The 12,902-nt window shown below is 60.2% G+C and overlaps 2 protein-coding genes across 3 annotated transcripts; one reads left to right on the top strand and one right to left on the bottom strand.

Moving 5' to 3' along the window:
- Positions 1 to 3,186: 3,186 nt before the first annotated feature.
- PLSCR3 (phospholipid scramblase 3) lies at positions 3,187 to 7,559 on the top strand. 2 transcript variants are annotated; one of them, XM_058676412.1, is made up of 8 exons: positions 3,187 to 3,748; positions 3,960 to 4,120; positions 4,403 to 4,638; positions 4,730 to 4,772; positions 4,881 to 5,104; positions 5,245 to 5,406; positions 6,731 to 6,892; positions 7,064 to 7,559. In XM_058676412.1, the coding sequence occupies exons 2-8, from the start codon at positions 4,114 to 4,116 to the stop codon at positions 7,118 to 7,120; spliced, it is 891 nt and encodes a 296-aa protein (XP_058532395.1). In that variant the 5' UTR covers positions 3,187 to 3,748; positions 3,960 to 4,113; the 3' UTR covers positions 7,121 to 7,559. The 2 variants fall into 2 exon arrangements, with proteins under 2 accessions (XP_058532395.1, XP_058532394.1); XM_058676411.1 differs by having other exon boundaries at positions 3,964 to 4,120.
- Positions 7,560 to 7,770: 211 nt separating this feature from the next.
- Positions 7,771 to 12,484, bottom strand: TNK1 (tyrosine kinase non receptor 1). Its single transcript, XM_004594809.2, has 12 exons — positions 12,244 to 12,484; positions 12,087 to 12,157; positions 11,777 to 11,968; positions 11,511 to 11,666; positions 11,123 to 11,406; positions 10,701 to 10,974; positions 10,144 to 10,238; positions 9,712 to 9,876; positions 9,428 to 9,510; positions 8,747 to 9,036; positions 8,559 to 8,654; positions 7,771 to 8,472 (listed from the first exon to the last, which is right to left on the bottom strand). Exons 1-12 carry the CDS (start codon positions 12,404 to 12,406, stop codon positions 8,359 to 8,361), a joined length of 1,983 nt encoding a protein of 660 aa, XP_004594866.2. The 5' UTR covers positions 12,407 to 12,484; the 3' UTR covers positions 7,771 to 8,358.
- Positions 12,485 to 12,902: the final 418 nt, after the last annotated feature.

Consider the following 12,902-nt stretch of genomic DNA (forward strand, 5'->3'; position numbering starts at 1 on the left):
AATTACATTGTATTATGTGACACAGTTACATAGGTACTTGGGTTCTCCCCACCCCTCCCCAAACCCTCCCACCATGGTGGATTCCTCCACCTTGTTGCATAACCACAGCTCAAGTTCAGTTGAGATTCCCCCATTGCAAGCGTATACCAAACATAGAGTCCAAAATCTTATTGTCCAGTCAAGTTCAACGGCTTCTTAGGTATAGCCTCTCTGGTCTGAAGACAGAGCCAGCAGAGTACAAGATAAGGATGTTAACCACTAGGCTATCGCATCAGGCCCAGAAGAGGTGTTTCTTGCAATATCCCAGATAGGCTGGCATTGTGGCATAGACTGCTAAGCCTCCATCTGCACTGCTGACATTTCCAGTAAAGTGCCAGTTCCAATCCCAGCTGTTCCACTTCCAGTTCAGCTCTCTGCTAATGGGCCTGGGAAAGCAGCAAAGGATGGCTCGTGTGCTTGGGCCCTGCCTCCCGTGCGGGAGGCCTGAATGGAATTCCTGCTTCAGCCTGGTCCAACCATGGTTGTCGGGGGCCTTTGGAGAGTGAATCAATGGATAGAAGGTCTTTCTATCTTTCTCTCTGTGTTATTCTACCTTCCAGGTAGATGAAAATAAACTTGTTTTTTTTTTTTTTAAAGATTTATTCATTTTATTACAGCCAGATATACACAGAGGAGGAGAGACAGAGAGGAAGATCTTCCGTCCAATGATTCACTCCCCAAGTGAGCCGCAACGGGCCGGTGCGCGCCAGTCCGATGCCGGGAACCAGGAACGTCTTCTGGGTCTCCCACGCGGGTGCAGTGTCCCAATGCATTGGGCCGTCCCCGACTGCTTTCCCAGGCCACAAGCAGGGAGCTGGATGGGAAGTGGAGCTGCCGGGATTAGAACCGGCACCCAAATGGGATCCCGGGGCTTTCAAGGCGAGGACTTTAGCCGCTAGGCCACGCCACCGGTCCCAATAAACTTGTTTTTAATGTCCCCTCATTATAGCCAAACAGTGGACAATTCTGCCTTAGGACCATGATCCTTGCTCTTGTCCTACCCTGAAAGTCAGTGTGGTTCGACCCCTCACTTTCTTTATTTTTAAAATCTTTAAAGGGCCCAGTACGACAGCATAGTGGTTAAAGTCCTTACCTTGAACGCGCCAGAATCCCCATATGAGCACCAGTTCTAATCCCAGCAGCCCCGCTTCCCATCCAGCTCCCTGCTTGTGGCCTGGGAAAGCAGTCAAAGACGGCCCAAACCTTTGGGACCCTGCACCCAGGTGGGAGACCTGGAAGAGGTTCCTGACTTTGGATTGGCTCAGCTCTAGCCGTTGTGGTCACTTGGGGAGTGAATCATCGGATGGAAGATCTTCCTCTCTGTCTCTCCTCCTCTCTGTCTATCTGAGTTTGTAATAAAATAAATAAATCTTTAAAAAATATTTAAAAAAATTATTTTGGGGCCCAGCACAGTAGTCTAGTGGCTAATGTCCTTGCCTTGAACATTCAGGAGCCCATATGGGTACCAGTTCTAATCCTGGCAGCCCCACTTCCCATCCAGCTCCCTGCTTGTGGCCTGGGAAAGCAGTAGAGGACGGCCCAAAGCCTTGGGGCCCTGCACCCAGGTGGGAGACCTGGAGAAAGCTTCAGTTTCCTGGCTTTGGATCAGCGCAGCTCCAGCCGTGTGGTCACTTGTGGAGTGAATCATTGGGCGGAAGATCTTTCTCTCTGTCCTCCTCTCTGTATAGCTAACTTTTCAATAAAAATAAATCTTTAAAAAATGGAAAAAAAATTATTTTGGCCCTGGCACAGTGACACAGCGAGCTAAGCTGCTTCCTGCACCATCAGCATCCCATGTGAGAGTGCCAGTTTGAATTCTCACTACTTACTTCCCATCCAGCTCCATGCTAATGGCTTGGGCTCTTGCCATCCTCATGGGAGACCCAGATACAGCTCCAGGCTCCTGGCTGCATCCCAGCCCAGTCCCGGCCTTTGCACCACTTGGAGGAATGAGCCAATAGATGGACACTCTCTGCTCCCCCACCCCACTTCTCCATCACGCTTGTTTTTCAAATACATAAATCTTTTATGTATTTATTTGAACTTTCCGTCCTTTGTTTCATCCCTCAGATGCTCTCATGGTCAAAGCCAGACCTGAGAAGAAATCCAGCTTTGCTGTGGGTGGCAGGAGCCCAGCTGGTTTGACCCATGCTGTGGTTTCCCAGGCTGAGCACCTGCAAGAAGCTGGAGTCAGACACAGGCACGGAATACAGGATGTGGCGTACTGGCAGTTTACATTTTTTTTTAAAAACGTATTTATTTTGGGCCCGGCGGCGTGGCCTAGCGGCTAAAGTCCTCGCCTTGAAAGCCCCGGGATCCCATATGGGCGCCGGTTCTAATCCCGGCAGCTCTACTTCCCATCCAGCTCCCTGCTTGTGGCCTGGGAAAGCAGTTGAGGACGGCCCAATGCATTGGGACCCTGCACCCGCGTGGGAGACCTGGAAGAGGTTCCTGGCTCCTGGCTTCGGATTGGCACAGCACGGGCCGTTGTGGTCACTTGGGGAAGATCTTTCTGTCTCTCCTCCTCTCTATATATATCTGACTTAGCAATTGGAATTGGCTGCCTCCCCTAGCTCTCCTATGGGATGCTGACGTCACAAGGCGGAGGATGGGCTTGTTGAGACACGACGCCGCCCCCACCCTGCACACCTGCATTGTTCACTTTTGGAAAGGGAGAGCAGGGATCCTTCATTGTTCCAGACAGGAGCGTGCACTCTCGGGTTGATTCTGTTTATTATCTGCAGTGGCCACATAGGTGGACACTGGAGCATCTGTCATGTGGGCGTCTGGAACCCTTAACTGATTGAGCCATCACTGCTGCCTGCCAGAGTGCGCATTAGCAGGAAGCTGGAATTGGGAGGAGAGGCCAGGAATGGCACTCAGGGGTCGTGCACCCCACACTAAGCACCGCCCCACACTGGCACATCATCTTTCTACAGTATGTACTTAATCCTTGCTGCCTTTGGGGCCAGGGACGTCTGTCTGTGCACCTGTCCGGCTTATCTCTCTAAACTCCAAACTCATCTTTTGCTCTGCTTTCCCAGGCCACTGGGTCCAAAGGACTGCTCTCTAGGGTGAGGGGAAGTCTTTTCTGATAGTTTCCCCACTTCCTGACCTCCCCTCACTCCTCCTGACACCGTGGCCACCTGTCACCAGCGTGGCCGGGGGTGCCTCCGTGGATGACGGCTGCGCCAGGGCGAGAAGGCTGGCCAAGTCGCCTCAGAGAGGTAGACCCGGAGCCAGGCGCCCGCGCTGCAAGCCAATGGCTGAGTGTGAAGGGTGTTCCGCTGCGTCAGCGAGGCCCGAACCGCCCTTGGGAGGAGGAGCCCCCGACTCCAAGGCGGCGTGGCGGTGGGAGCGCACGCGGCCTCGCTTCCCGTCCAGGGGCGCTGAGCACCCCGCGCCCGCCGGCCGTGGAGGGCATCGCGGGTGGCTAGCTAGCTGTGGCTCCGGGCCGTTCGCTCTTCTGCGGCCCCCGCAGTAGGAGCGGAAGGGGCGGGGACGCCGGTGCCGCCGAGGCGCGCCGGGGGGCAAGGTCCGCGGCCCCGGGGCCGGCGAGGCGGCCTCCTGCGCGCAGCCGCGCCGCACCGCGCGGGCCGGGGGCGGGGCCCGGCCGGGTCGAGGGGCGGGGACGGGCTCCGGGCCCGCCTCCGGCAGCTCCCCGGAGCCGCGGAGCTCGCGGCACCCCAACGATTCTGGGGGGCTCCAGGTGAGCGAGGGCACAGCGGGGTCAGGGAGACGTCGGCTGAAGTCGCGCCGTTCTGTCCGTCAGCGGCTCCCTTCCGTGCTGCCGTCCGCCAACAGTCGCCCTCCGCGGAGCATGGGAGAACAAAGGCAGGGGGCGGTTCTGGGGCCCCTGCGGGGATCCAGGGTCCCAGGTGCCCCGCCCCGCCCTCTGACACTTTCGGTTTCTCCCCGAGTCAGAGGCGCCACCCTAGAGACCCTGGGCCGGCGTTGGGCGCAGCTGCCTCCGCGCGTTTGCCTGTCGGTCCCTGTGTCTGTCTCCGAGCTTGCCTCCGCTTCCACACCTAACCCGCCCGGACGCCTTCATCCCGCGAGCCCTCGGGCCTCTTCATGGCAGGTAAGGGGGCGCCAGGCAGGGGTCTCTGTTATCCCCCCGTCTCTCGGATTTGGGTGTCCGGTGTGGAACGCATCCCCCAGGAATGTGCTTCGACTGGCCGCGTGGGCCCCTCCCTTGCTCCTGGGGAGCCGCCGCCCTGCTCCCCTGCCCATCCCTCGGCGCCTTCCCCCACTTTCTCCTCTACTGCGCTTTCCCCGCTTTCCCCGGGAGTGGGGTGGGGAAGGCTGAGAAATAGGGATCAGGGCTGCCGGTGCTTTCCTAATCCACCCCTGCTCCCCACAGGCTACGTGCCCCCCACGGGCTATGCGCCTTCACCCCCACCTCCCTATCCCGTGACCCCTGGGTACCCGGAGCCCGCCCTGCATCCTGGACCGGGGCAGGTGCCGGTGCCTCCCCAGGTGCCTGCCCCAGCGCCCGGATTTGCCCTCTACCCTTCCCCAAGCCCTGTGGCCCTAGGGCCTGCTGCCTCCTATGTGCCATTGCCCGGGGTGCCTGCTGGCCTGGAATTCCTGGTGCAGGTGAGTGGCAAGGAGGGCAGGAAGCTACCAGGGAGGGGACCCAGAGCAGAGGCCTGCCAGCTGATGGGAGTGCCACACTTGCTCTTTTCAGATTGATCAGATCTTGATTCACCAGAAGGCTGAGCGAGCGGAAAGTAAGTGGGAGATGGGATAGGCTGGCCCTTGTGACCATGCATAGCAGGGCTGCTGGGCTCCTGGGTGACATGCCCTGGCAGCAGCATGTCTCACCTACCCGCTGACAGCGTTCTTAGGCTGGGAGACCTGTAACCGGTATGAACTGCGTTCCGGGGCCGGGCAGCCCTTGGGCCAAGCGGCCGAGGAGAGCAACTGCTGTGCCCGCCTGTGCTGCGGCGCCCGGAGGCCGCTGCGCGTGCGCCTGGCCGACCCCGGGGACCGCGAAGTGCTGCGCCTGGTCCGCCCACTGCACTGTGGCTGCTGCGGCTGCTGTCCCTGTGGTCTGCAGGAGGTGGGCTGGGGAAAGTTCCGAAGGAGGTGTGCAGACCTCCATGGGGGCATGGTCTGACTTCTGAGGGAGATGGGAGGTTTAGGGGAGTTTGGGGTGCGGTGCCTCAGTTTGGCGGTGACAGAGCCCACTCTCCACTCCAGATGGAGGTACAGTCTCCACCAGGCACAACCATTGGCCATGTGCAGCAGACCTGGCATCCCTTCCTGCCTAAGTTCTCCATCCAGGACGCCGACCGCCACACAGTCTTGCGGGTAGTAGGACCCTGCTGGAGCTGCGGCTGCGGCACAGACACCAACTTTGAGGTACCAGCTGGGAGGGGACCGGGGACCTTTGCCCACCCAAGGGGGCAGCTTTCACCACCATGGGGTGGGATGGTGGAGTGAGGTTAGATCACGGGATGCCTACCCATGGGATTTTAGGAGCGTGGCAAGGTGCTGGGGGCTGTTCACTACCCTGTGTGTGTGGGGGTGGGGTGGAGGATGGGGAGTGGAAATCTAAGACTCCATTGTGTTCAGCAGGCCCCTGGCTGAGACCTGAAGCAGGCATGGATTTAGCCCTGACTTGTCCTACCAGGTCCTAATGCCCCCTCTAACTGCAAGTCCTGGTGATCCTCCTCCCCACCCCTTGCCATGCTGCCTGTCCCCAGGGTGGGGAATCCACGTGAGGAAGCCTCCAGTTGGGCTTGGGAGAGTGTGTTGGTGTCTAGAAGGCAGGTCAGGCCTCTGGGGGAAGATTGTCTGGGCAGACAAAGCAGAAGGCGCTGGTGGACCTGCCAACGAGCCTGATGAGGTGCTTCACCCAAGGTTACTTTTAAACATGAGTCACGTTCCTAGCCAGAGGGAGGCTTGTGTGATGGGAACCAGCTGGGGAAGCAAGAACTGGGCGTCCTCGCCTGGGAATGGGCCGCCTGTGGGGTTCTCATAGGGCTTGCGGTCTCACACTGTGAAGGATGCCTGCTTGGGCCAGCCCACTTGGGAGTGCAAGGCTAGCTAAGGCAGGGGGTTGCGGGGACGTGTCCGGAGCTGGAGCAGAGTTGGGGTTAAGGAAGCGACAGACACAGAGGGTCATCACTCCCTCTGCAATAGGAAAGAGACCAGGAAGTCCGTGTGAGTCATTCCCTATTGTGTAGCAGGGCCGGCCCCTCCCCGCAGCCAGCAGGCTCCTGTCGTCCTGGATGAGGTCTGCCTTTAGTGCTGGGCAGGGCCCCCCTTACTTTGCAGATGGAAGGAAAAAGTACCCCTGTCCCTCATGCCCATCTGGGCAGACACAGGCTTTGAGGCCTTCTTAGCCAGTACAAAATGCCAGCATTTGGGCAGCCTCCTTCCTCTTCCCAGCCTGGCTATTCTGTGTGGGACACAACTGCACCACCGCGAGGCAGCAAGGGACCAAAGAGCACCAAAGGAGACAGCAGGGAGCCATGTGCTGACACCAGGACCCTTGCTTCCACTTTCCCAGGCGCTAATGTTCATCCATCCTCTCAGTACAGCAGGACCCAGGGTGCCCCATGTCCCGTGGACACTCACAGTGGGATCTGGGTATCCAAGAGTCCACACGTGGCGAGTATGGGCGTGTGTGTGTGTGGGCAGGCAGCTCAGACTGCTTGCATGTTCCCCTCTCGCCCAACAGGTGAAGACCAAGGACGAATCCCGCAGCGTCGGCCGCATCAGCAAGCAGTGGGGGGGGCTGCTCCGAGAAGCCCTCACAGACGAGGATGACTTCGGCCTGCAGTTCCCCCTGGATCTGGATGTGAAGGTGAAGGCCGTGCTGCTGGGAGCCACGTTTCTCATTGTGAGTTGGCTGCCCCTGCCCCTTCTCTGTCCCCGGAAGCTGATTGTACTGGCTGGTGTCTTGCAAGGAGCAGGTTAGGGTTGGAGGTCATGTTGGGGGTGGGGGATCTGGGTAGTGGTGGCTGAGTCGGGCTGCCGGCCCCATCTCCTGCTAACTGCGGCTTCCCCTTAGGACTACATGTTCTATGAAAAGCGAGGAGGCACTGGGCCCTCTGCCGTCACCAGTTAGAGGCTGTGACAGGACCCCCTCGTCCCCAGCAGAACTGAAGATGGTCGCGGGCCTCGCTGGGCCTCACCCTGCTGAGCAGTACTCCCTTTCCTCCACATGCACTGTAGGGGGACACAGAGGCTGGGGTCTTGCGTCCCCACTCTCCTCCCTCCCGCCCCCGCTTCCCTGGCCTTCTGTGCCTGGGGCTCTCCCAAAAGCATATATATGAGGACCCATGCCTGCCCCGCCCACCACTCCCTCCCAGCACCCAGGCTATCTGGCTTCCAACTGTCCTCCTCACTCCAGCCCCCTCCCAGAGCATCTGTTCCAAAGAAGGCTTTTGACACTTGAGGACTCGAGTTTTACAACAAGGGCCAGGCCGGGGAAGGCAGACATGGCGTCCCTCTCCTACGTCAGCTTGGCTAGTTAGCTCAGCCTCGGACCCTGGCCCTTGGAGGAGGAGCTGCCCCTCGTCGCCAGCAGGCGTTAGGACTGGGCCACAGTGCCACTTCCCTTCCCCTCAGGTCCTGCCCAGAGCTGGTGCTTGCTGCAGCTTCCTGTGCCTTACTATTTAACCACCCCCCTTCCTTGCCTTACCCCAGGAAGGAGGCTGCATATTTGTATATTCTATTCATAAAAAAAAAACTTTGTAATTTTTTGAACATTGGAAAATGTGTGTAATGGGGCGGGGGGAGAAGGAAAAAGTGTATAGGAGGAACTTTGAACTGGGGGGCTGGGGCAATGGCTAGCATCCACCCACCCTCAATAATCCATGTTACTGCATCAGAGCAGTTCCGGTCACCCATGTTGGCCCTGGACCAAATCTGAGCACCTGGGTCCCCCGGTCATGCTGGCCACTCCACCATCCGAGGTGGTGGCCCACAGAGTCAGTGAGGTAGCTGGGGGCGGCTGTTCCCCTGGTTCAGCCTGGGCACTTGGACATTTTTCCATAGGGGAGGGCTTTTCCGTGGGTGTGATGGGCAGCAGTTCCTTTTCCTCCAAGCCTTCCTCTCGTCTGGGGATGTGGCAAGCACACAGAGGACTCTCAGCCCAACTCAGGGGCCTTGAGCCTTCAGAGGCCGAGGGCAGAGTAGGGAGGGAACATTCCTGGGTGCCCTTGGACTCCTCCTGCACCTGCAGGTGGAACCTCCCCAAGTTAAGTCTGCTGCCCCTGTCTTAGCTCTGCCTGGTGCCATGTGGTCAAACCCTGAGAGGCCCAGGTTTTCCAATGCTGGCGTCCACACCCAAGGAAGCAGAGCTCAGGAGCGGGCCAGGACATAGCGGCTGGCAGCCGACAGGTCCCAGTGGTAGTGCTCCAGGATGCGGCGGCAGTCAGCTCGGGACCGGCTACTCAGGTTGAACAGCTGGTCAACCTGTGGGAGCACGTGGGAAGGCCTCTGGGTGCAAGGTCACAGAGATGGGAGAGAACTCAGCCAGGGAGCAAGAAATTTGTCATTACCTTGAGGTTCTGGATGGCAGAAGCCACGTCTCCCCCTGTGGCTCTTAGAGCTGCTTGGCACTCCCGGTAGGTGACCCCATGAACGCCCAGCTCCACCTGCAGAGAGAGGGGAAGATGACAAAGCCTTCCTCGGGTCCCTGTCCTGTAGTCCCTTCCAGACACTGGCTCCCGTGTCAGTGAGTGCTCACCTCTGCGATCTTCCTCTGAAATTCATGGTCAGACAAGAAGCTTCCAGATGGGCTAGCAGCTTTACCGGTTCCAGGCCCTGCCAGGCGGTGATTTGGGGGAGGGTCTCTTTTGGGCCGTTCCCTGGGGGGCTGGCTTGGCTGAGAAGAGCTAGAGGTGATCAGTGGGCGTGGAGGCAGGGCTGGAAGTCCCAGGGGCACAGCCCTGACGTGTCGAAGTTCTGGGGGGCTTGAGCCACCCCCTGTGGGGCACGGGCCCAGGGACAGAACTGACTCCAGACTCTTGGAAATGCCTGCAGCATTGAGAAAGAAATGACGTGAGAGGAGACAGGTGCCAGGCCCTGCTGGCTTCCTGCTCCGTCTTCATCTGGGCTTGGGGGCTGGGTGTAGAGTGGGTGGTGCTGTTAGTCCACCCTGTCCCTGTGGCACTCCAAGTGTTAGGTGACACAGTGAGACAGGTGTGCAAACAGGCTTCACAGCCTAGTTAACCAAGGGCCCAAAGAACAGAAACCTGGGCTGCGGTGGGAAGATGCTGGTCAGTAAGGGGAAGACAGGTGCTAACTGAGGTGTACCAGGCAGAACCGGGGGTGGGGAAAAGACCCCTAGCAAAAGGTGAAGGGTGGGAGGACAGAACTGAGGTGTGTTTCCAACCTCAGACACCCACAAGAACCCCGGCACACCCACCTTTCGTCCTGAGCAGGGGTGCGTTCCTTCTCTGGCCCCCGCGGGCTGGAGGCAAATCCCGAGGCTTCGTCTTCTCTCTGTCCCTGCACAGGGCCATGGTGTGGGTCATCCCCACTCCACATGGGAACAGCTCTTCCCAAGGGGCTCCCAGACCCCAGGCTGACTCCCCCAGTGGGACTCCCCTTCAACCCACCATGGTCCCCCACCCAAGCTTCCCTTAAGTTGTTGGTTCTTGTTGATTTCCGCCCAGCCCACCTCTGTTCCCCAGCCCTTTGGTGCCTCACCCTTCCGGAACTCCCCGGCGTCGCTCAGCCCTGGCAGGGGAGCCTCTGTAGACTGGGTGGGGAGCTGCCTGGCCCCCCACATCTGCCAGCGTCACTGCTGAGGCAGGGAAGCTGCCCACCTTGCAGGTGCGACTGTTCTGGCCCTTCCACGTGGCGGAATCGGGGCTGTGGAAAGAGGAGCTGCTGAAGGGGGTGGGGGTGACAGAGTGCCAGCCCACATCCGGCTCTCTGGGGCTGCAGCTGCCGGGGGAAGACAGGCTCCGTGGGCCAGGAGTGGGGCACCAGGGAGCAGGGAGACAGTGGGGAGGGGAGGAGATGGCAAGATCGGGGGTTCTGGGAATTGGGGAGGGGCCAAGCGCAGACCATGAGTCAGGAAGTCTGGGCAGGAGGAAGTCATCCCCTGGGGTTGCTGGGGAACCCGAGGGCTGTTACCTGCCCTCGATGATGGTGATAGGGTCACCAGGCTCCATCCGCAGGGCACCTGGCTCTGCGACATCCCGTATACAGTGTCCCTCAGAAGGCCAGGCCTATGGAGACAGAAGAGGGTGGCCCAAGTCAGAGGTATAACATGGGAACAGTGCTGCCAGCCAAGCCCATACAGGGGTGTGCTCTGTGCTGATCCCAGGCTGTGGCTGTCTCTGTTCCCTGGCTGTCCTGTGCCAAGCTGGACACAGCCCAGGGCCTGGGGAGCAACAGAGGAGGACCCCTCAGAACTGCCTCCCACACGCAGTGGGAGAGTCACAGCCCTGCACCCCCACTGTCTACACCCTCGTCCACATTTCTCAAGCTGCAGGTGCTGCTCCCCCAAGACTTTGCAGCTTCATCAGGGCCCTCCCCCTCCCACTCTGGGCCAAGCCTTGGGTCAGACACCCACAGCGAGCTACCACTCTCCAGCTCTGGGCCCCAACCTGCCTCCCCGGGTGCAGGTGGGGGCTGCACAAGGATAGGTACTGGGCCTTGTGCCTGACTGCGGAGTTGAGGGGTCGCACCTCTTGCAGCAGCTCTTCCAGGTGGGAAAAGCTGGGCCGGTCAGCCGGGTGTAGCGCCCAGCAACGCAGGGCCAGCGCATAGAGCGCCCTGGAGCAGAGGGGAGGCCGGGGCAGCCGAGCTCGGTCCTTCTCCAGCCGCTGCAGGATGAGGTACGGGGGGACTCCGGCCCAGGGCTCCTCGCCGGCGGAGAACATCTCCCACAGCGTCACCCCAAACATCCACACGTCGGAGGCAGAGGAGAAAGCTCCCTCACGCAGGCTCTCTGGGGCACACCTGCGAAAGCAGAAGATGAAAGTGGGCCTCTGGAAGCCCCTCACAGCCCGTCTAAACGCTCCCATGCCCCCAGCCCAAGTCCTTTGGCAGGCCCATCCCAGCCTGCCCAGCGCCCCCTCCAGCTCCGCCCGCCGGGGGCAGTCCTCACCAGGCGTAGGGGATGGGGCGTGGCCCGCCCATGACGTAGCGGCCTCTGGGACCGCGCAGCGGCCGCACCAGCCCGAAGTCGGCCACCTTAATGGTGCGCGGCGAAGCCAGAAGCAGGTTGCGCGTGGCCAGGTCTCGGTGCACTAGCCCGCAGGCCCCCAGGTACGCCATGGCCGCTGCCAGCTGCCGCAGGAAGAGGCAGAGCAGCGCAACGGGCAGCAGGGGTGTCGGGGCCGGAGCCGTCAGGCGCGCGTGCAGGGAGCCCAGCGGCGCCAGCTCCATCACCTGCAGGGACCAAGGCATGAGCTCAGAGCCAAATCCAGGAGGCCTTGCCCGCCCGCCGGCCTTCTCGGCCTTCTCGGCACCGCAGCCCGGGACCCCACGCTCACCATCTGCAGGGGCTGGCCCAGGACCAGACCGTGCAGACGCAGCACGTGTGGATGCTCCAAGTTCATCATGACCGACACCTCGCGTAGGAAGTCCCCCAGCTCCGTGCCCACGGGGCCTTCGGGACCCACTCGGAGGGATTTGATAGCTACGGAGACCTAGAGGCAGGGAGAGGTACCCTCAGGTGAAATGGGGCAGGGACACAGCAGGAGAGGGCTCTCGGGACACAGGGGCTGGCTGGACTGCCCCAGGTGCGCCGGACACTTACACTGTGGCCGCCGGGCAGCGTCCATACCCCCCGGTGCACCACACCGAAGCAGCCCGAGCCCAGCAGCTCCCCTCTGCACACAGCCGACTGAGGGATGAGACACTTCAGTCCCGCCTCCGGCTCAGGCAGGCCAGCCACGCTCTGTGCTGCTACAGTGGTCTCCTTGTGTTCGGGGGTAAGACCCCCGAGGATCTGAAAGGAGGACAGGAAGTCAGAGGTGTGCTCAAGCCTGCCCACCCCTCCCAGGCGGTGAACTGGCTGCAGAAGCCTCTCTGATCCTCCCACCTGCCACCCCACAACTAGCACACACCTTGTAGACCCAGTTCTTAGACTTCAGTCCTGAGCGGTGCCTCTTGAGAGCTTCAGCCAACCTGCGCTGGGCTGAGAGAGGCTGGTGTTAGGGCATGGGGAGGGGCCAGAGCAGGGTGGCCCCTTGAGCAGCTGGCCGGGAGGGCGGGGTCCCTTACCAGGCCGGCCCATGCCAATGCCATCCAAATCCTCCGGCCTCACAAAGTCGAAATGTTCTGGCCGAGTGACATTAAGTTCCTCTAGGATGGGCCGGTAAAACTGGGCCAGCTGGACGTCACGGAGCAGGTGCAGGAGCCATGGGGAACCGGCATCTGGCAGCATGTTGGTGGCAGGAGGAGCCCTGGGGACCAAGGCACCTTCCTCCACATGGGCTTGCCCAGGCCTAGGATGCACACATTCCTAGCAACAGGTGCACAGGGAACCAGCCAGGGTGTCTGCCACTGCCACACACAGCCCTCCAAGGAGGGCATCCTGCAGCCCAAGGCCTCCTTGTCCCCCACTGCCCACACCCCTGAGACCTCAGTCTCCCAGCTGTTCATAGGATACACCACAGGGATGCTGGCACATCATGGCATGTGGCCTCGATGTCTGTCCAGCCAGATACACCACCCAAGCTCTAGCACTACAGCCTTCCTCACATATATCTTAGTTGTCCAGACACACTGGCCATATATTATGCCACATGCATTTAGTAGATATACACACTCACACACACACCTGCTAAAGAACATGCCCGAGACACGCAGGTACACATCTTCTCACACATCCAGCTGACACATGCCAGCATGCGGTCACCTAATGCCCACACACCCGTTCA

The sequence above is a fragment of the Ochotona princeps genome, chromosome 17 (genome assembly GCF_030435755.1).
Source record: "Ochotona princeps isolate mOchPri1 chromosome 17, mOchPri1.hap1, whole genome shotgun sequence".
In the NCBI taxonomy this organism is placed as follows: Eukaryota; Metazoa; Chordata; class Mammalia; order Lagomorpha; family Ochotonidae; genus Ochotona; species Ochotona princeps.